This window comes from Bolinopsis microptera, chromosome 13 (assembly GCF_026151205.1).
Source record: "Bolinopsis microptera isolate Bmic1 chromosome 13, MBARI_Bmic_1.0, whole genome shotgun sequence".
NCBI lineage: Eukaryota > Metazoa > Ctenophora > Tentaculata > Lobata > Bolinopsidae > Bolinopsis > Bolinopsis microptera.
This window is the reverse complement of record NC_087084.1, coordinates 4,529,671-4,553,742: the sequence shown is the minus strand read 5'-3', so window position 1 is coordinate 4,553,742 and position 24,072 is coordinate 4,529,671. Positions and strand designations below refer to the sequence as shown.

General features: G+C 36.7%; 3 protein-coding genes across 3 annotated transcripts in view; all 3 read left to right on the top strand.

Annotated features, from left to right (window-relative positions):
- The window catches only part of LOC134825063 (LIM/homeobox protein Lhx3-like), a 667,636-nt gene that overhangs the window by 368,397 nt on the left and 275,167 nt on the right, over window positions 1-24,072 (top strand). The gene's annotated exons all lie outside the window — the stretch shown is intronic.
- LOC134824855 (uncharacterized) lies at window positions 5,031-7,334 on the top strand. The gene is made up of 5 exons (XM_063836833.1): window positions 5,031-5,116; window positions 5,324-5,402; window positions 5,692-5,828; window positions 6,553-6,667; window positions 6,923-7,334. Exons 1-5 carry the CDS (start codon window positions 5,074-5,076, stop codon window positions 7,101-7,103), a joined length of 555 nt encoding a protein of 184 aa, XP_063692903.1. The 5' UTR covers window positions 5,031-5,073; the 3' UTR covers window positions 7,104-7,334.
- On the top strand, window positions 5,425-17,615 carry LOC134824856 (uncharacterized). The gene is made up of 6 exons (XM_063836834.1): window positions 5,425-5,435; window positions 13,871-13,934; window positions 15,795-15,873; window positions 16,163-16,299; window positions 16,945-17,059; window positions 17,323-17,615. The coding sequence occupies exons 2-6, from the start codon at window positions 13,892-13,894 to the stop codon at window positions 17,348-17,350; spliced, it is 402 nt and encodes a 133-aa protein (XP_063692904.1). The 5' UTR covers window positions 5,425-5,435; window positions 13,871-13,891; the 3' UTR covers window positions 17,351-17,615.

The following is a 24,072-nucleotide window of genomic DNA, read 5'->3' as shown; positions in this document are numbered from 1 at the left end:
AATTTTGTACTGAAAATTTTGATACCAATATTGTTATATTTCGAAAAATTGGACTTACTGCCTTTTCTGAGAAAACGGCAGGGTAGATAGCGCTATCTAGCGTAAACTGTCACAAACCGACATTCTCCGCTAGATAACGCTTGTTAGCGCTAGATAGCGCTATCTAGCGGAGAATGTCGGTTTGTGACAGTTTACGCTAGATAGCGCTAGATAGCGCTATCTAGCGCTAGATATCGCGGCGACAGCTATAGCTTTGGCTATAGTTGTTAAACGTTAAATATCTAACGTTGGTTATAAGTTTTATTTTTAACGTTGCAAAAACGTTTATTATTTGACGTCAGATCAAGGTTACCTTATTAACTATAAGCAGAGTTTAAAATTCAACTACATTTTAAAGTTGTATGTAGGTTACATATAAAACGTTGTTAAACGTTAAATATCTAACGTTGGTTATAGGTTTTATTTTTAACGTTGCAAAACGTTTATTATTTGACGTCAGATCAAGGTTACCTTATTAACTATAAGCAGGGTTTAAAATTCAACTACATTTTAAAGTTGTATGTAGGTTTCATATAAAACGTTGTTAAACGTTGAATATCTAACGTTGGTTATAGTTTTTATTTTTAACGTTGCAAAACGTTTATTATTTTACGTTAGATCAAGGTTACCTTATCAACTATAAGCAACGTTCAAAACTCAACTAAATTTTAACGTTGTATGTAGGTTACATATAAAAACTTTGCCGGCTGGTATAGGCTTAGACTAATATTTTGAGAAAAAGCGGCGCGTGATAGTAAATTACGAGTATCACCCGTTAACGAGTGAGATTCGTCCAGTATAATACCTGTTTATGCTCTAACCATAGCCCTCTCGCTAGTAGTACGTACGCTTAGACACATGGCTATGTGAAAGAAGATGATGTAAAGATCTAAATGTTAAATTAGCATTTGCAAATTAATAGTATTGAAATCTCGCACAGCAAGTTATTAAAAGAATGTAATGAGAGTCGAGCCGAATTTATTGTTCAGTAATCACATATATCGTACCCACGAGTTTTCAGTTTACGAACTACGCGCAAGTGTGAAGCGCAAGCGCGAAAGCTTTAGTGCAATTTAGCTACGAAAATACCAAAACACTTAAAATGCGATGCATTCAGTATTTAGAATTAATATATTATAAATTTATAAGTTATGTCAATCCTTTTACCTTGGGACCCAGGCTATTATGTTCATAAACATTAAGATTTGGCGAATAAAGATTTGGCGGAATGACAGGCTGAGCGCGGCCCAGTAACAATCGATCCTCGGGATCGGAATTATTTTGGATAAATACTTTACAGCTTTGAGCTTCGAGTAATCTATTTGACGATGTTTGTTGTAGCGCGATGCACTACTGGGCCGCGCCGCGCAGCCAATAATATAATGCTTCTTGCAACCACTAGTGCTTTACTAAACATACTTGGTCTTTACGTTACTGTATGTACGAACTTTTAAAAGGTGTCGAACTGTACAAATTTTAAAAAGCTGTCGAGGAATTTTTACCGAATTTTTAAAAAAAATTTTGTTTTTTTAATCAGTAAATGTAATCACTTCAGTCCGAAAAATTTGTTATTTTTGTCCGGGAGGTTGAATTTCAGATTTAAAATATTAACATGCATCCGCACGTCATCGTTTCCCGCCAAACACAAATTTTTTCCCGATCCATGACTCAAAGTGCCAAAGGCACAAAAGAGTCAAGGACAAGGGTTAGCGATCGAGGTTTTTTTTATATGGTAGCTTTGCGACCGTGCGAGTGTGCGACCGCGACCGTACGTGCCTGCGAGCACTGTTATCGCCCACGTGACTACCTGCGCAAAGTTATTTTGCGTGACAATCTGAATTATATAATTGTTGGCGCGCGGCGCTGAACCAACCAAGTACATTATTAATTTCATCATGTACGTATCCCACTAGGCACTAATTAATAGCATATTATTATTATTTTGAGTTAGTATTACTATTTTGCACAGATCCGTGTCAGGTTGCATAAACAATAAACATATTATGGTTACATAGAAGTATACACGATTTTCAAATTCAATATAGAATTATATTAACTGGGCGGCGCTCGGCCGGGCAGTCGGCATGTCACTTCGCCATATTTGCATGTTTATATAAACAGTAAAGACTGAGCCGTCCCCAGGTTGTATGGAATATGATAAATACGCCATCACGGATCGGGAAATTGAGCGGCCATCCACAAAAGAAAAGCGGCCGCATTTCTTGTTGCAATTAGCTTTTCATTATATATTTCGAAAATTTATGAGGCGAATTTTTCCCAAACTAATCCCGAACTGAAAAAACGTGCCGAACTGTACGAATTTTTTACGACTTTTGTACGAACTGACCAACTATGTTACTAAATTGGCGATATGCACCATGACTGGGCCTCGCCGAGCTGTGAACATGAACAGTGAAGGATTGACATCGTGAATCAACGCGCGCGATGCGTTACTGTGAGTGTGTCGCGCCGCGCATCCAAAAATGCTTCTCGGTATCCAATAATGCTTTTCGGCGAAATGCACCACTGAGCTGTGAAAGATTGGCATCATGAATCAACGATGTTAGTAACTTGTATAAATTTCGTCGAAATAGTACGTGCCGCTTTCTTCCGATCCCGAAATGTTAAGGGTCGACGGTCGTTTACATATTAGTATTACGTAATCAGCTGAGGTGGTTGGGGTTTTCAAATGATTATTGATTACGCTAGTGTAATATTGACATAAATATAATAGCTATGGTAAAACTGATTACGGGGTATGTGAACGACCCCTCATTGTTAGTAATCAGTTCCATACATAGCTATTAAGCTATTAGTATTATCAAGGCACGGCTTAAAAGGTGACCAATTTATTTCACTTGCTCGTGAACTGATTAAAATTGGGACACACATCTAGTGAGTACAGCGAATGGGCTACTAGCCCGGCTAGTTGGATTGATTGTACTGCCGGCTCACTGATCACGGTATTTACGGGAACTGGACAGTACAGTGGAAGACAGAACAGTGGAACGTTCCTAAAAGTGTGGACAGTACGGTGGAGCTTTCCTAAAGGGGACAGTACGGTGGAGCTTTCCTAAAAGGGTGGTTGGTTATCACCCACAATACTAAGTTTAACAAAAATATATTCCCTTGTAACCTTCATTGTTTTAGTTTGCAAATCGAAAGAGAAAGAAACTTACACTTTACAGACGATAAAAGAAGTTCTTAACAGAAACAGAAAGATTGAGCATCTTTTGTATTGCAAACTCATGAATCAACGGCTTAACCCATTGGGGCTATATTATAATTGTTGTCTTAGGACTCTGAGCTTGGTCATTAAGCTGTATTATTAAGTGCAAAATGGATATAATTATATACGCTATATGTATATAATATGGTATTTAACATATGTAACAATTTATTCTATCGCATCGCAGCTTTCAATAGTTTCTAAGTGTCCGTGTGCCTAAGTATACAGCTAACGTAGCATCATATTGCAGTAATACAGTCAGCAACTCTGCACTCTGGTCCGCTTCAATCGATTTATAGTTTGAAACTTGGGGAGTTATAGAATTTACAACGTAGTTTGTTTATTAAAATATTATTGAAAGAAGTTTATTATTATATTTTATACTCATTTGATGACTAGGTATGGGTGTTAAAATGACGTATTCATTTCAGTTTATTGAGGATAGTTGTTTATATTCAAACAGTTCTCTTATAGCTTGATTGACGATGTCAATCCTTCACAGCTCGTAGCGGCCCAGTTGTGCATCGCTGCAATCTTATAGCATAGGTGCAGTGTGTTTTAATGATTTTAACGGACATAATCACTGCCTTTGAGAATCTCCATAAAATATGATAAGCTTTATTTTGTTCCGAAAAGCTTTTTCAGCCAGTCAAACTCAAAGATAGATGTAGTGACTTTGCTTATTTTTATAATTATTCGGTATTTACCAGTTCAACTGCTTTTATAATTTAGTTGTGCCATACGTTATAGATTACGAGTATTTGTCAGTTTGTTTACCACAATTAGGTCAATTTTCAATGATCGAATAAGTGCAACTTCATTTTATCGCTTATTACCAAAATTGCAACTTATAGATTAAATCACTGATTCGATTTCCAACAAACTTTCATATTTCACGAATAAAACAGCAATGATTGCATATAATGTAAACTCATTACAAGAATTACTCTATCCTTAACATCGAGTCCAAGGTTTTTGTGCTTTCCACAATGCAGAAACAGAATGCTCAGTAACACAAGTAAGAGTAGAATAATGAAAGAGAAAATACTTATACCCTTCCACTCTTTTGGTATATCGATCATACTAGCCACCCTTAACTTTGTCGGCTACGAGGATAGGTACGCACTTGAACGGGACACGGGCTGCCAGATTAAAAAATTAGAAATTAACGATCCGGTCGCATACTAATCGTGATCTTATCGCTGTTTACGATAATTAAAGGCTGAAATAGCAAAAATTTTAAAAATCTGCTGCTTAACTTAGACTTCAAGGTATTCTTCGGAATAGTCTCGATTCGTGAACTTGGTCAAAGTAAAGAACGTTGTTTCTCTTGATATTAACTTACGTCAATTAAGTGGACTGGCTCCGCATATAATGAGATTACCGATGTGACTATATTATGCATACATAATTCAAAATATTTTATATGCAGAGGCCGAGGCATGCCTTCAGTTAAGTTTTGTTTTAGGAAACAGTCCCCTCAGTGGTGCTTGTCCCATTCAGTCTGAAAAAATAAGTCCTCGTCAACACTGTTGATTTTGCCATTGAAGCTTTGTTATGGGTAATTGAAGTTTAGAACTAGTACAAATTTATTTGTAAACTACAGTCATTCATTTCGGTTAGCATGCAGCAGTTTTTGATGACTTTGATATGTTAAAATATCAATATGTTAAGTTGTATATTGACATGTTCATATATCAATATGTTATGTTGTATATATATAATATTGATATGTTAATATATCGTAAAACAAAGCAATAATAAGATAAAACAATTCCACTTTAGCGTATCGTCAAAGCAGAAAAATGAAGGTTTTCGTGATCCTGATAGGAGTCTTCTCAGCTGTCTGTAAGTAATGTTTATTTTTTAGAGAATAGAACATCGTGTGCTTGGCTAATTTATTTCTGTTAACGAGTACCACCGTATGATAATACAACTGCTTTGTTATGCAATCGAACAGACTGTTGTTACGTTTAAATAAGATTAGAAGATTTTAAGGATAAATAGTACAATACAAATTTGAGAATAAACAACGTAAACAGTAAACACCCACAGCGGCGGAAGTCATGAAGTGTAATGGCGCTGATGGCGCCACTGCCGAGGCCTGCGTCGACGGAGTTGTCGCATGTACATCGTGAGTTGACTATTCCTTTTTTAAATAATTTGATATTTTTAATTAATAGATACACTCGAGTCATTGATGAATGGTCACATCTCACATGTCTAGTTAACAAATGAACTTACAATATTTTGACTACTTTGATGTAACTTTCAACGGGTGTCTAACCCACATCGAACCCAACTCCTTCCATGTTTTACATTCAGCATACTATTAACAACAACAACAACAATTTATTTAAAAAAATTATCAGCATACTATTACTAACTTTAATACACCAATTTAAAATCCATCATTCCCTCAGTCCCGTGTGGTCGCAGTACGGAGGTCTGAGTGCTCAAGAGTACGGGTGTGGACCATGCCCTGATGACAGTACTGCGACATGTGCCCAATGCGTTGCCGAAGCAGAAACCGGATGTAACGTAAAAGTAGCAGCTCCAGGTAAATCTGAATTTGCAATGGAGACATAAAAACATAATAAATCAAATTTTGAACTATATTATGATCATTGATACATAAAATACATATCAAATTTTACATATCTGACATTTGTTTGTTGAGGGTCTATGAACAAAAACAAATAACGAACAGGTCAATCATTGCTTGCTAATTGGAACATAATTTGGCGCCTCTCTAATGATGTTCCCCATTCCCGCTTCCCTTTCGTATTATTCCTTACCTGGGGACCCTAGGCTATAATGTTTATAAACATATGAAGAATAAAGATGCGGTGGAATGACAGGCTGAGCGCCCGCTCAGTAACTTATTCCTTGCAGTGTTTATTATAATCACACTATAAAAAGTGTCTAATGCTGAACGAATGTTAAAATCCATCCCCACCTCGGCACCTCTTGCAAGGCACACATATCTGCCTCCACCCCGCCAACGATAGTGTCACTGTTTGCCCTAACTCCACCTCCACTTTGCGTGGTGGGCATTGTCCCCTCTTTCCAGCTGACGTTTTTCCAGCAATAATCCATTAACCTCCTAGCCTGCCCATTATTCTGTGCTCCTTAGAATCCAGATTAGCTATAACATTACTTGTAGGTTTATAACCTACCAGGACGCGCGCCGAGTTGGACTCGTCGACGGTCCTTTGGATTTGGAACAAATATTTTACGAGTATCACCCGTTAATAACATTACTGACACCCATCAATCTTCAGCTGAAGCAAAAAAGTTCGAGTGTTACGACTACAGCTTGGTAAAAGAAGCATTGGTGGCATCCAAAACAGCGACAATTTGTCACGCTGAGAAAGCCACTGCCATCGCATGCAACAAGTACGGAAATGAGGATTCACACCAAAATACCAATAATCAACTTGTTTGCTTATCACTTACTTATCACTTACTATCCAAATTAACAGTAGTTACTAGCTAGTAATAATTAGCGAAATTAACGGTAGTTCTTGAGTTTCATTAAAGCAAGGCCTTCCTAGCTATTATCTAGTTTGGCACTTTTTAGGTAACTAAGTATCAAGTATTAATCTAAAAAGTATTGAATTAATTGAAAAACTTAACCGCCCAATATTTCAGACCCGGGAGTGCAGCGGTAGCAAAAACCTACAGCGTGGCTAACAAGGGTTGTGGACCGTGTTCTGAAGCAGCGAAGAAAGACAAAACCTGTTCCGACTGCTCCACCGACAAATGCAATTCTGCGTCAACTCTAGCGTTTGTTTTGGCGCCCCTCTTGGCAGTTTTCTTCCATATGATGTAAGAAGACCGAGATAGGAACAGAATATTTAGAATAGACATTACCTTTTAGTGTTATATTTTCAATTTTTAAATGATCATGAAACATTTTTCTGGTTAATTTCAAAGTTTATATGTATTTTCTTCCGGCTGCTGCATTTTTCAAGTTTACTTATTAATAAAACCGAAATCTCTTTGTAAACGATTATTTACTTTTCTCATTAATAACATTTATTTAATTTATAGTTACACATAACCAGCGTATATGAATGGCATAATAATGTCAATGATAAACACGAACAATAAAAAGTAAAAGATTGTGGGGATACAATATACAAATGACATCAAATTAAGATCTAAAAATAAAATAGTATTACAACATAATAAGTATTTGAAATGAAATGAGGTGTTTATATCCCGCTCAAATGGTTAACCAACAACACAAGGAAGGTGGTTAACCATGTCAGAGCGGTTGACTGTGAGTAATGCGAGAAAGTGTGTAAATGTGAACAAAAGTATGACCCATTATTCCAAACCTTGAAGGGAGACCGGTTAATTGGATTTGGAAACTGTTACGGAGAGTGAAATATTTTTGAATCGACTTAAAAATTTTAAATATAAGCTCATATATTTTTAAAAACTTAACAATTAAAGCACACAAAATAGTTCTGTCCACTGACAGAATTGGACTCATTTGTGAAACTTAGACTGGTACTGAATCCCAGGCAGCTAAGGATCGTAGGTGGGAGTATATCAAAATCGTAGTCTGGGAACTAACTCCTTAGTACAGACTAAACGCGTTTGGGTTATTCAAAAGGTCAAACGATCTGCACCTTGATTTATACTAATGAACTTGTTTGACACTATATTATAGCGAACACTGAGCAATCGTTCGAACAGTGGCTGTACAAAACCATGTCTATATTCCTTACTATGATAGAGGAGAGATTGTCCTCGAATAAGGCGACCTACTCTCACACGAGTGAACAGCAGGCTACTTTTACAGTGGCGAGGTTATTACTGTATTGTTCTACGATCTGTATGTTAACCCTTGTTTCCCACTCGGTAGGATATAGTTTACAGTAACGAATACCCACTTACTGGGCCGCGCTCTGCCTGTCATTCCGCCTAATCTCTATTATAAACATGATAGCCTGAGGTCCCCAGGTAAATACCCACCAGTGGACAGGTACCGCTAGATAATCAGCCAAAAATATCCACGGCAACAGGACCATTCCCTAAACTTGCTAAAAAAGTAACCACCAAAAAGGATTAGCATGTGAAGCAAAATATAGACCCTTATCCCCTCCCACAGAGTAGACTAATGCTATTGGTATTGTTCTAGATTGTTCTCCGACAACTTGCGATCTTTATGCTAATCGCGGGTTTCCTAAGCGTCATTGTGAGTTAAGCGTAAATGATTTAATGATCAGCATTCACGTGACCTCATACACCCTCGTCCCTCATGGACTATAGTTCTAGTGTAATTGTAAGCACTTAGCGTAGATCAACATCTTGTTGGTTACGTCTTACGAGTGTAAAGTACCATAGTAGTTATCCAACATCCAAAAGGACGGCAGCAGGGAAAATTCAAATGATACAAAAACGAAATAGCGTCACTGCGATCCTAACGATAATGATTATTCAGTGATTATTCAAATAAGCCCACGAGGATGATTAGATCGACGCGCTTCACTCACGAATGTTGATTTGGTATCTGAATTGTGAATGAATGATTACCAGTTCTCCTGCTCACTTATATCCGTCAGTCCCCTGTTAATTATAATAGGTACACAGGATGAACGTCAAATTTACTATCATTTAAATCACTAACAAATACAAAGCCAAACCACGAATTCCCTTTCTTTGAAAAAATTATGAAAAGATAAATAAGTCTATATCACAACTATAAGCACTACCAGTATAGTACCACTACCAATATAAGCACCACCAGTACCAATGACCGGTGGACTTTGCACAATGCACATGGCTTCATGAGGAACCATGTGATCTGGTTTGGGGTGACAGCTATGTTTGAAGTATTCATGTTCACGTGACGTCATACTCCTTCATGTGACGTCATACTCTCTCACGGTTACTAAGAACTTGGATTTACATCTTTGTATTTTAATACTGTTTATCTTTCCTATCTTGTTAGGTGAACATAAACGAAACAGCTTGCTGGCCGATAATGAGAGTATTTCATCACTTATTAGTTGAAGCAAACTTTGGGGATGAAAATACTGTACATTGTGCACATACTCATAGCATAACGTGCCTATTGAAACATGATTAACAAAACATCCTTACTCATACTGTGGATCGCTTTCAGTTTCATTCTGCCGCTCCACGCCATTAAACCGCAAGATAATAAAATCACTTTCACTTTCTCTCTGTGCGAGAGCAGAGCACTATGACTCATGACCATAATTCAACATATTCTTTGTAATTATTATTACCTAGTATGCGGACCCCAGGCTTTAGAATTAGTGTTAATAAAGGCAATGAAGATGTGTTGGAGCGACAGGCTGAGCGCCGCCCGGTAAAATTAATATTGTTCATATATTGTAAACCAGCTCGATAGTAAATCTTAAACATAAACTCAATGATTAGCATTTATTTACTTGGTGACCTCAAGCTTTTCTGTTTATAATTACAAACGATCGAAGATTTAACGGAATGGCAGGCCGAGCGACTCCCAGTAACCTTTATATTCGTTTGTTCACACAGCTCGTTTAGGTTTAAGTTTATCACAATATCCATAATTGTGCGTGGCTCCGATTATCTTTTACGCGTGGCTACCCTAGGCCTAAGGGTACCCTCTGTTACTGTTCTAGCAGGTTAAAATTAGGAGGCCTAAACAATTATTATTAACATTGGCCCTCTGACTCGGGCCCATATTGCCATTATGAGCTCAACTTTGCCGCGTTCACAATATGCTCCCCATATTATAGATATAATAATTTGTCTATTGTCCTTAACTTAAAGTTAATACCTTTAAATCGAGGAAGCGAATATTTTATTCCGCGTTTAAATTATCTTTTCGTTATTATATTAGGACGCAATGAAACTACCGGACCACGATGTACGGGGACTTGCCACCCCATGGCAACATTAAAATATATCGACTCTGTTACATGTATGTTTTACATGTCCATTTTGCTTCGTAGCTCGACAAAATGGACATGTACATACATTGTACAACAGATTGGCAGTCTTCATCACCTTACCTTTTAATTTTAAAATCATAGCAAAAACTAACTGTTGATACCACAAAATTGAAAAATTAGGATTTGCACCACTCATGATGATAATATCAATTGGGTATAATTATATTACTATTAGTGCAAAACTTCTAAACAAATTTTAACTGCATTCTAAATAGTAGGCAGTGCGCCACCGACCGTAAGACGCGCGCGCTGACCATTGAATGGTTTTTTGGCTCGTATTTCGGCCAGCACATTATTTTGGAAACAATCGAAAAGTTATAATACTTCCCATATAACAATTTAGCTGAAATTTGGTCTGCTTACGTAAACACTTATGTTCTACTGAACCTAATTTAGTTTGAGCCATTTCGATGGTCAAAATTTGAGTTATCAACGAATTTATACCTATTTTGTCATTTTTAGACCTCTTAATCAAAGCCAATCACTCCCAACTAAATTAGGTTCGGTAGTTAAGTATAATTGGAAGGTTCTGACAAATTTTCAGCATGATTCATATACAGGAACCTGAGATATGACAGAATAATACGACAAAAATCAACGAATTTCGTCAAATTACGCGACTTTTACACCTAATTTTGCTCCAAAAGCCGTGCACCATCAAATATGGCACCTAGGTGATACTCACTGATCATTCCAAAAAGGTAAAACAAATTTGGTACTGTGAAAATTCCCACAGTCTCTAGAAAACAATGGTACAAAAATTTTGAAAATCCGAGCAAGTTTATTTTTATCGTGCACCCCTTATAAATAGCGACAGAAACTTAATCACATCGCTCATTCTGAATGGGAAAATTTTCTTGACTTTTTCGAGAAACCCGCTAGTTCAGTTAATTGTGAGTTGTGACTAATATTTTTGATACGATAAATACTAACTTTCAAAGCTATTTTTAAAAATAGCTTCTAGAATAATATTAGCTTCCTCCCTGTGACTGCACGGCCATTGTAGTTATTAATACTTCTAAAGATTACTTACTAGATCGTTTAGTGAAATAAGCACTGGCGTCTCATAAATTAGATTCCCAGATTAATGAAACAAAAACTCTATAATCTTATTCTTAATTTTGTTAGTCTAGAGAAACGAACGCAAGTGGGTCATGGCGCCCGGTTCCCCCTTAGTGCTAAGGGGTGCATTTTCGGACGTTATAGTGGTCCCATGGGGGTGCGTTCTGCATGTAAGGGGTGCACATTTGGGATATCAGTATTTTTTCATACGACTGAATTCTAGAACAGTGGAAATTAGTCTCTATACCGTGAATCTCAGGGGGAAACGGAAAAGGAACGACATAGAAAAAGCACAGTTTAAATAGTTTTAACTGTGCTGATAAGTATTCTTCAGGGAAAGGAAATGGTCACGGTATAAAAGTCTCACGGTGTAAAGAGGCTAGAGGTACGGCTTAAAAGGTGACCAATTTATTTCACTTGCTCGTGAACTGATTAAAATTGAGACACACATCTAGTGAGTACAGCGAATGGGCTACTAGCCCGGCTAGTTGGATTGATTGTACTGCCGGCTCACTGATCATGGTATTTACGGGAACTGGACAGTACAGTGGAAGACAGAACAGTGGAACGTTCCTAAAAGTGTGGACAGTACGGTGGAGCTTTCCTAAAGGGGACAGTACGGTGGAGCTTTCCTAAAAGGGTGGTTGGTTATCACCCACAATACTAAGTTTAACAAAAATATATTCCCTTGTAACCTTCATTGTTTTAGTTTGCAAATCGAAAGAGAAAGAAACTTACACTTTACAGACGATAAAAGAAGTTCTTAACAGAAACAGAAAGATTGAGCATCTTTTGTATTGCAAACTCATGAATCAACGGCTTAACCCATTGGGGCTATATTATAATTGTTGTCTTGGGACTCTGAGCTTGGTCATTAAGCTGTATTATTAAGTGCAAAATGGATATAATTATATACGCTATATGTATATAATATGGTATTTAACATATGTAACAATTTATTCTATCGCATCGCAGCTTTCAATAGTTTCTAAGTGTCCGTGTGCCTAAGTATACAGCTAACGTAGCATCATATTGCGGTAATACAGTCAGCAACTCTGCACTCTGGTCCGCTTCAATCGATTTATAGTTTGAAACTTGGGGGAGTTATAGAATTTACAACGTAGTTTGTTTATTAAAATATTATTGAAAGAAGTTTATTATTATATTTTATACTCATTTGATGACTAGGTATGGGTGTTCAAATGACGTGTTCATTTCAGTTTATTGAGGCTAGTTGTTTATATTCAAACAGTCCTTCTATAGCTTGATTGACGATGTCAATCCTTCACAGCTCGTAGCGGCCCAGTTGTTCATCGCTGCAATCTTATAGCATAGGTGCAGTGTGTTTTAATGATTTTAACGGACATGAACACTGCCTTTGAGAATCTCCATAAAATATGATAAGCTTTATTTTGTTTCGAAAAGCTTTTTCAGCCAGTCAAACTCAAAGATAGATGTAGTGACTTTGCTTATTTTTATAATTATTCGGTATTTACCAGCTCAACTGCTTTTATAATTTAGTTGTACCATACGTAGATTACGAGTATATGTGAGTTTGTTTACCACAATTAGGTAAATTTTCAATGATCAAATAAGTGCAGCTTCATTTTATCGCTTATGACCAAAATTGAGACTTATAGATTAAATCACTGATTTCCAACAAACTTTTATATTTCACGAATAAAACAGCATTGATTGCTTTGTTTCTGTCTGGTTCTAATGTACTGTCACAATAGTGACTTTAATATATAATGTAAACTCATTAGACGATTTACTCTATCCTTAACATCGAGTCCAAGGTTTTTTTGCTTTCCACAATGCAGAAACAGAATGCTCAGTAACAAGTAAGAGTAGAATAATGAAAGAGAAAATACTAACACCCTTCCACTCTTTTGGTATATCGATCATACTAGCCACCCTTAACTTTGTCGGCTACGAGGATAGGTACGCACTTGAACGGGACACGGGCTGCCGGATTATAAAAATAAGAAATTAACGATCCGGTCACATACTAATCGTGATCTCATCGCTGTTTACGATAATTAAAGGCTGAAATAGCAAAAATTTTAAAAATCTGCTGCTTAACTTAGACTTCAAGGTATTCTTCGGAATAGTCTCGATTCGTGAACTTGGTCAAAGTTCTCTTGATATTAACTTACGTCAATTAAGTGGACTGGCTCCGCATATAATGAGATTACCATACGACCGATGTGACTATATTATGCATACATAATTTAAAATATTTTATATGCAGAGGCCGAGGCATGCCTTCAGTTAAGTTTTGTTTTAGGAAACAGTCCCCTCACTCCTCAGTGGTGCTTGTCCCATTCAGTCTGAAAAATAAGTCCTCGTCAACACTGTTGATTTTGCCATTGAAGCTTTGTTATGGGTAATTGAAGTTTAGAACTAGTACACATTTATTTGTAAACTACAGTCATTCATTTTGGTTTAATGACTTTGATATATTGTTAATATATCAATATGTTATGTTGTATATATATATTGATATGTTAATATATCGTAAAACAAAGCAATAATAAAATAAAGCAATCCCACTTTAGCGTATCGTCAAAGCAGAAAAATGAAGGTTTTCGTGATCCTGATAGGAGTCTTCTCAGCTGTCTGTAAGTAATGTTTAATTTTTAGAGAATAGAATATCGTGCGCTTGGCTAACTTCTTTCTGTTAACGGGGGGGGGGGGGGGGGGGGGGGGGGGGGGGGGGGGGGGGGGGGGGGGTTCACCCTGATTTTTTTGTGAAACTTGGTTTCGAGATAGCAGTTGACCAACAAACTAGGACCGGTGACCGAACTTTTGAGGGGGTCCTGGACTTTACTTCTCACCCAGATTTTAGGTGCTTTACTTGTAGCTAGTGATCCCCTGAACTTGTATATGAAATTTTATCAAGATTGGACAAAAAATGACTGAGTTACGAGCTAAAAACTATATGCCCATATTTGGGCATACGCACCTAATTTGATCGATTTTGGCCCATAAATTGGTCAAATATCAATATTTTTGAATGAAACCAATTTTATATGAAAGATAAGCCTAAACTAAACATTCTCTATGATTGTTAGCTCAATATCTACCTAACTGTGGATTCTGTATTCAAATAATCGCAAAACATGAACAAAATCGCCCATATCTCAGTTCGCAATATTTGCGAAACTGACTTCGCTCAAAACAATAAAACTCAATAGGGTTTCAATATTTTTTTATGAAATTTTCAGAATCAACGTAGAATTGCCTCATGACCGGGGGGGGGGGGGGGGGGGGGATTTAGAATTGGGGTTTTCTGAAATTATACCTAGCTTGTTGTAGATCTAATTGGGTTTTTATGAAATTATACCTAGCTCGTTGTAGATCTAATTGGGTTTTTCTGAAATTATACCTAGCTTGTTGTAGATCTAATTGGGTTTTTCTGAAATTATTTTCCATTTTATTGCATTACGTTTGTCCAAACTTTCGCACTGTGGACCTTAAAAAACCTCGAATTTAACTGTTTTGGACCTTAAAAATGGGTCAAAAGGGGCCTTAAAAGACGTGAAAAAACCTTAAAAATGAATCTCAAAAATGCCAGCAACCCTGCTCACAAGTCACATCGAGATTCGAGGTGTCATAACATCTTCAGTTTAGGAAAACTGATGAACAAAATTTTTTGAAAAAAAAGGAGGGGGTGGGGGGTCATTCGGGAAAATTTCGAAAAGTACCGTGGTACTTTTTTGTTATTCCATTCGTGAAGGAGGTGGGTGGGTGGTTATTTTCAGAAATTTCGAAAAGTCAGCATATGTTCCTTCAAAAAAGTACCTGCACCCCCCCCCCCCCCCCCCCCCCGTCATGACCTTAACTTTAAGTTTTGGGACAGAATTTTGAGTTAGGTCTTAAAACAAATTTGGCAGCCAAATTCTGAAATTTGCCGGGCATTTTTCAGAATTTTGCCGCCAAATTTTTTTAAAGGCCTAACTCAAAATTCTGTCCCAAAACTTAGGGTCATGAGTCAATTCTACGTTGATTCTGAAAATTTCATGAAAAAATATTGAAACCCTATTGAGTTTTATTGTTTTGAACTGAGATATGGGCGATTTTGTTCATTTTTTGCGATTATTTGAACACAGAATCCACAGTTAGGTAGATATTGAGCTGACAATCATGGAGCCAAAATCAATTTTATATTCGAGTTCAAGGGATCACTAGCTACAAGTAGAGCACCTAAATCTGGGTTTTGGGCAAATTGGGCCTAATTTGGACCATATATGGGCGTGGCTGCCCCGCGGGCACCGTTTGGCGGTTCGGGTCCAGGACCCCCTCAAAAGTTTGGTCACCGGTCCTAGTTTGTTGGTCAACTGCTATCTCGAAACCAAGTTTCACAAAAAAATCAGGGTGAACCCCCCCCCCCTTAAAGAATATCAGAAGATTTTAAAGATAAACACTAACAGTACAATACAAATTTGAGAATAAACAACGTAAACAGTAAACACCCACAGCGGCGGTAGACATAAGCTGTAATGGTGGTACTGGCTACAAAGACGTGCAGTGCGCGGACGGAGTTCTCGCATGTACATCGTGAGTTGCAACTTTTCCTTTTTTTTCATAAAATAAGATATTTTCAATTTCAGAATTGAATACTGGAAAATAAAAAAAAACTACTTCGATTCTGATGGTTTTAAATACACTCGAGTCATTGATGAATGGTCACATCTCACATCCAGTTAACAAATGAACTTACAATATTTTGACTACTTTGATGTGACTTTCAACGGGTGTCCAAACCCACATCGAACCCAATACAACTCTTTCCGTGTTTTACTTTCAGCATACTATTACACCAATTTAAAATCCACCATTCCCTCAGTCCAGTGTGGTCGGAGTATGGAGGTCTGACTGATCAATTGTACAAGTGTGGAGAGTGCCCTGCTGACAGTTCTGCGACATGTGCCCAATGCGTTCCTGAAGAAAATGATGGAGGATGTAACAAAGACCCAACTCCATGTAAATCTGAATTTGCAATGGAGACATAAAGATATTATAAATCAAATTTCGAACTATATGTCATCTGATCATTGATACATAAAATACATATCAAATTTCGCATATCTGACATTTGTTTGTTGAGGGTCAATGAACAATAACAAATAACGAACAGGTCAAACATTGCTTGCTAATTGGAACATGATTTGGCGCATTTCTCTTGATCTTGTTCCCCATTCCCGCTTCCCTTTTGTATTATTCCTTACCTGGGGACCCTTGGCTATAATGTTCATAAACATATGAAGAATAAAGATTCGGTGGAATGACAGGCTGAGCGCCGTACAGTAACTTATTCCTTGCAGTGTTCATCATAACACTACATTTATCAAGTCCTGGACTCTAAGTGTCTAAGACTGAACGACTGTTAAAATCCATCCCCAGTCTCCACCTCTTGCAAGGCACACATATCTGCCTCCGCCCCGCAAACGATAGTGTCACTGTTTGCCCTAACTCCACCTCCACTTTGCGTGGTGGGCATTGCATTGTCCCCTCTTTCCAGCTGACGTTTTTCCAGCAATAATCCATAAAACTCCTAGCCTACTCATTATTCTGTGCTCCCCAGAATCCAGATTAGCTATAACATTACTGACACCCATCAATCTTCAGCTGGAGCAAAAACGTTCGAGTGTTTCGACTACAGCCTGGTATCAGACAAATTAGTGAAATCCGAAACAGCGACAATTTGTCACGCTGAGGAAGCCACTGCCATCGCATGCAACAAGTACGAAAATGAGGATTCACACCAAAATACCAATAATCAACTTGTTTGCTTATCACTTACTTATCACTTACTATCCAAATTAACAGTAGTTACTAGCTAGTAATATTTAGCGAAATTAACGGTAGTTTATCAACTTTAAGTTTCATTATTGCAATCCCCTTCCTAGCTATTATCTAGTTTGGCACTTTTTAGGTAACTAAGTATCAAGTATTAATCTAAAAAGTATTGAATTAATTGAAAAACTTAACCGCCCAATATTTCAGACCCGAGCATTCAGCGGTACTCCGATAGAACAAACCTATAGCACGGCTAACAAGGGTTGTGGACCGTGTCCTAAAGAAGCAAAGGAAGACAAAAGATGTCTCGAATGCTTCACCGACAAATGCAATTCTGCGTCAACTCTAGCGTTTGTTTTGGCGCCCCTCTTGGCAGTTATCTTCCATATGTTGTAAGAAGACCGAGATAGGAACAGAATATTTAGAATAGACATTACCTTTTAGTGTTATATTTTCAATTTTTAAATGATCATGAAACATTTTTCTGGTTAATTTCAAAGTTTATATGTATTTTTTTCCGGCTGCACTTTTCAAGTTTACTTATTAATAAAACCGAAATATCTTTGTAAACGATTATTTACTTTTCTCATCAATAACATTTATTTAATTTATAGTTACGCATAACCGGCGCTTTATATGAACTAGCAGGAACCCGTCTAACCCTAAAGTGGTGTCAAGACTCAAGAGACTAAAATAATTAATATCTATTTAATTCGCGTTTTTGACACCACTTGGGGGTCCAAATTTTGGGTACTAAAATTCTTATTCCTTGGCCAATATTTTATTTTTTTATGCTGATTTGAAGGCCATAAAGGCATTTGACCCAGTCAAAAAAGTTTCAGTTGTATATCTTTTACGGTTTTTGCGGAAAGTGGCGTTAAAGTTGATGCCGTGGTGTCAGTAAAATGGCACGGACCCATCCATATATATCGTCTCGCTTTATATATAGTAAGATTAATAAATGGTATAATAATGATAAACATAAACAATAAAAAGTAAAAGATTGTGGGGATACAATATACAAATGACATGAAATTAAGATCTAAAATACAACATAATATGTATTTGAAATGAAATCAGGTGTTTATATCCCGCTCAAATGGTTAAACTTAACCAACAACACAAGAAAGGTGGTCAACCATGTCAGAGCGGTTGACTGTGAGTAATGCGAGGAATTAGTGTGTAAATGTGAATAAAAGTATGACCCATTATAAGGCGAAGGCAAGAGAAAAGACATCAAAACTGATTATGAAAATGGTTCTTCAACATTCGCTTGAAACAGTTAGTATCAGAAAAGAGTTCCATGCAACCGGTGCATGGCTTGAGAAACGTCTGTCATCAACTTTAGACTTTTTATTTTTTGGTATCCTAAGCATGAGATGATTATCCAGTTTCTTCAATCTGGTCATGGTGTTTGAAATTTCTATATCTACTACATCCACAATCCACATCCAGTAATATCTTAACCGAATAATTAAATAAGCGACTCTCATGGTGATTTGTGCTCAAAATTATACCCTGAATTTAAACGGAATTATTCTATGAAATATGTGGCATTCTCAATTTGTAAGTGATTACTGATTATCACAGAGCTGGCAAGCACGACTGATTCATCGATCACTAAAAACAACTCAGTCAAATCTGTGAAGTTTCGGTTCAGAAAAGTTTATCTTCAATATTTGAAAATGGGACAAAAAAGACAACGTGATTTTCCCGTTTTTTAATGCTATCTCCTGGAATATAATTTCGAGTATCCCCAATCCCAATCGTGTCTCATGCCATCCATAATGAAGTAAATAATTGTTAACTGAAGAGTAATTCCGTTCAAACTGTGACGTTTGGCACAGGAAAGTTTATATTCGAAAATGTCCTACTGAAAATCCGTGCAAGAAATATCATCTTCAATATTTGAAAATGGGACAAAAATGACTTAATAATGACTTGATAATGACTGATAATGACTGATAATGACTGAATAATGACTGATAATCAAGGTTGTTAAATACGTCAAATTTTCGTGAAAGAATACGACGTATTCGGTTCTAATAAAGAATACGTCGTAATACGCCGTAATACGGTAATTTCTATGGATTGTTAAATACGTCCACGAATACGCCATAATACGCCGTAATACGCTGATTTGTCAAAATTAAACATTACAGCTGCGCGCCACCCTCATCATCGATCATGCATTAAACATGGAGTTAAAGGAGTGCAGTTATACATGATAACTTAAATTTGTAATCAAATTTCATGGATAATCCGATAAGCTAACATTCTTTGCGAAATTAATGTTAGCTTATCGAAATTTTCGTAATACGTCAATTTTCGAGGATTAATACGTATTCGTATTCCAATACGTATTCCCTCCTAATACGTATTTAACAACCTTGCTGATAATGCACCTACCACGAATGTCACCTGTCTGCAATAAAGCTAACAAAAGCCTACCTCAAATAAACTGACATTTATTTTCAACTTAATATATAATCAACATTTTCAGACGGTCTTTTATACAACAAAAATTGACAGTTGAATTTAGGAGACGAGAAGGTAAAGATGCAACTTAGTAGTCGTGCAGAAGAAAGCTGTGCTGCTCTTTCAGATTAGGTCAATTACTAATTTTATCAGTTACTTATAATTTTGTCAATCACTAAATTTTGTGAACTGGATGTTAATATGGAACTTAAATATGGCACCTTTTGCTGCGATTTTGTGCATTATTTTATCTGGTAGAGTTCTGTAAAAAACCAACATTGAAAATTTTTAATTTAATAACCTAAAGTTGCTAAATCTTACAAAACTTTGTTGAAACAGAAAAAGAGGGGACTGGGTGGGCCGAAATCGATTTAAAATAATTTGATCATTAAATTTAAGTATCAATGGCTTATTGTGCAGATATCTATTGTAGAACTTAATGCAATTTTCGTGGAAAAGTAGTACAAGTGCCGATCGTAGGAAAAATACGCCCATCAACTGAAAAGGCAGATATCTCCAAAATGAGATATCTGCTGATTGCTTTTGATGTTTAACAAAATAACAAGTAGAGATATGGGCAGAGAGAAATGTTAGTGCTAAAACTCTCGCCACATGAAAGCGTTAAACCTAAAGCTGGACCATGCGATTAAAAATGCTCCATTGTTACTATAAATGCAATAGACTTATGTTAATGTAGTTTAGAATTAAGTTGGCGTTTGCAGTCATTCAAATTGATTTATTCTTCAATTAACAGAAATTAAATCTCATATTCTGGATTCTAGACGCTGTCCGAAGCTCCACACCTAGCTTCAAAATTTTGTCACAAGTATAAGTCACTCCTAGAAAATTTCAACTCCAGAAACTTTATACCCAACTACAACTACTATAACACTTATCATTATTCACTAAATTTAATCTTCTCAAGTATGTGAGCCCCATTTATCACAACAGTCATTGTTGTTTACACCGTTAAATTTAATTTCAGCTAAGTATGTACCATATCGGAACCATGTCACTAGTCTACCCGCTGCTGTAATAGTAATCAAAGTATTTGTTGCGAGAACTGTATCAGGTATTTTAATCTAAAAATACGTTTCTCCAGATAATCTTCTTTGTATGATATGCACCTGAATTGTTATACTTATTCTTGATATTAGTAAGCATGGCTCAAACATTGCGCGTGCGTCTTGCGCGTGCACTTATAAGTGCAAAAAACTATAAAGTCTTCGGAAAAGTTGTATATGCGATATATTCTCTTTCATAGTTTATTATTATATTATTAAGCTTTCTAGAAGTATATAATCTTCTGTTTTCTAATCTATTAGACATTTGCTTACTAGGCTTACTATGTATACCCTGGGGTCCCCAGGTAAACATTCGCATAAGTATAGTTATATTACTTTATTAATCTCTTTTTAATTGATCTGAGGTGTCTGGTGTAGTATTGCCAGATCCCAGTTCATTTTGTTACGGAGATTTATATGAACAGGAAGCGATGTAACAGAGTCAAAATATTTTAATGTTGCTGCCATGGGTTGGCAAGTCCCCATTCGTCGCAGTCCGATAGTTTCACTTCATATATCATGTTCAGTTGTTCCTATCATGCGCTGATCATGTGATTAACTCTTAGATTGGGTTTTGTTACATATAAACTGAATAACGGTCCCCAGGGTTGGGTGTCACTATATCAGATATCTTTCTCGCTGATATAACGAGTTTACCACGTGAACTGTGCACATCACACCTACAAAAACATTCTTCAGAACCTGTTAGTTCTTTAGTTGCCTAGCCCTAAACCGCTATGGTCCAATCTAAAACTTTTCGTGAGGTTGAAAGTCCGGCTTATCTTTCCAATAGTTGATAAGGGCTTTGTATAATGTTGATTACGGATTGATTAGATGGCTCAGTTTTATAATCATAACATTAACATTGCTGCTTAATGTGTTCGTTTCCGGCAAAACTATCAACTTTATCTAGGAGCAAAAAATAAACTCGTTAAACATAACTTGTACATTTTTTAATGAGTCGTTAAACTTGAAGGTTTAAGTTCCCGACTCGTTATCGAGTTGGCGCGGTGCTTGATATCCCTCACTGCTGCTATTTCCGACATTGGCGTCTTGAAGGTTGTGAACTCTGAAGGTTGTGAACTCTGAAGGTTGTGAACTCTGAAGGTTGTGAACTCTGAAGGTTGTGAACTCTGAAGGTTGTGAACTCTGAAGGTTGTGAACTCTGAAGGTTGTGAACTCTGAAGGTTGTGAACTCTGAAGGTTGTGAACTCTGAAGGTTGTGAACTCTGAAGGTTGTGAACTCTGAAGGTTGTGAACTCTGAAGGTTGTGAACTCTGAAGGTTGTGAACTCTGAAGGTTGTGAACTCTGAAGGTTGTGAACTCTGAAGGTTGTGAACTCTGAAGGTTGTGAACTCTGAAGGTTGTGAACTCTGAAGGTTGTGAACTCTGAAGGTTGTGAACTCTGAAGGTTGTGAACTCTGAAGGTTGTGAACTCTGAAGGTTGTGAACTCTGAAGGTTGTGAACTCTGAAGGTTGTGAACTCTGAAGGTTGTGAACTCTGAAGGTTGTGAACTCTGAAGGTTGTGAACTCTGAAGGTTGTGAACTCTGAAGGTTGTGAACTCTGACAGCATGAGTTAAATTTTAACGCTGGTATGACGGAGGAAATCGACCGATTCTCACATTTGACTTTGAGTAACTTTATCGTTAAGTACCCACTCATTAAAATACACATTAAAAATTAAATCAAAATAGCAAACTTATCTGGTTGCTGAAGCCTTAAGTTTATTCGATTGTTATAAGTCATTGTCTGGTTCAAGTGTTGCAAGATTAAAGAAATATCCTGTATGAGACGATTGGATTAGTCACCTAAATTCCAATTTGTCAATTAAAGGCTACACCTATTTTAAAACCATTTCAACAATACTGTATTTCCACGATCGCATCAATTTCAACGCACATTGTCCCTCCACCGCTCCTTCAAGGAAGCATCAGGAAAACAACCAATCAAAACATTTCTTACGACCAACAAACCAATCACAGCGCTGTATTTGGGTGGCGTCATGATCCCGCAGCCAATCGGAAGCACGCAGAGAAAGTCTGGTAGGCGAGGTGTGCATATGCCATATGTAACTCAATTGTTGATTAAATGTTCGCTTGCACTTTTGTGGAAATAGAATATTCCTGGCACATCGCTTTTTGTTAGTTAAAAATTTCAAACGTTTTTAATACAAAGTTTTCTAGCAGATCTACCCTTCAACACTTATAATACTGTTTTAGTTTAGTTATAGGCTTTGCCTTTACTAAATCAATATATTTGTTAAATGAAAGTGTTAAATTTGGCTTGGAATCAATATTATCTGTCCTGGATTTTGCATCGATTTTTGTTAGGTTACTGTTAGTCACAGTTTTACATTTGCACCTCGAAGCGATAACCATCGGTTAAATTTAATGTAATTTTGACATTTATCATTTCATTGACAGCTAATTAATCTAGTCCTCTAGTTTCAACACTGACTTTTAGTATTCGACATGCTTGTGAGTGCCAACAAATTTAAACAGCCCATGGCTCTGTAAATGTCATGTAGAAAATGACGCCTTTAGTTTATGCAGATAAATCTTTATCGTTAAGTACCCACTCATTAAAATACACATTAAAAATTAAATCAAAATAGCAAACTTATCTGGTTGCTGAAGCCTTAAGTTTACTTTATTCGATTGTTATAAGTCATTGTCTGGTTCAAGTGTTGCAAGATTAAAGAAATATCCTGTATGAGACGATTGGATTAGTCACCTAAATTCCAATTTGTCAATTAAAGGCTACACATATTTTAAAACCATTTCAACAATTATACTGTATTTCCACGATCGCATCAATTTCAACGCACATTGTCCCTCCACCGCTCCTTCAAGGAAGCATCAGGAAAACAACCAATCAAAACATTTCTTACGACCAACAAACCAATCACAGCGCTGTATTTGGGTGGCGTCATGATCCCGCAGCCAATCGGAAGCACGCAGAGAAAGTCTGGTAGGCGAGGTGTGCATATGCCATATGTAACTCAATTGTTGATTAAATGTTCGCTTGCACTTTTGTGGAAATAGAATATTCCTGGCACATCGCTTTTTGTTAGTTAAAAATTTCAAACGTTTTTAATACAAAGTTTTCTAGCAGATCTACCCTTCAACACTTATAATACTGTTTTAGTTTAGTTATAGGCTTTGCCTTTACTAAATCAATATATTTGTTAAATGAAAGTGTTAAATTTGGCTTGGAATCAATATTATCTGTCCTGGATTTTGCATCGATTTTTGTTAGGTTACTGTTAGTCACAGTTTTACATTTGCACCTCGAAGCGATAACCATCGGTTAAATTTAATGTAATTTTGACATTTATCATTTCATTGACAGCTAATTAATCTAGTCCTCTAGTTTCAACACTGACTTTTAGTATTCGACATGCTTGTGAGTGC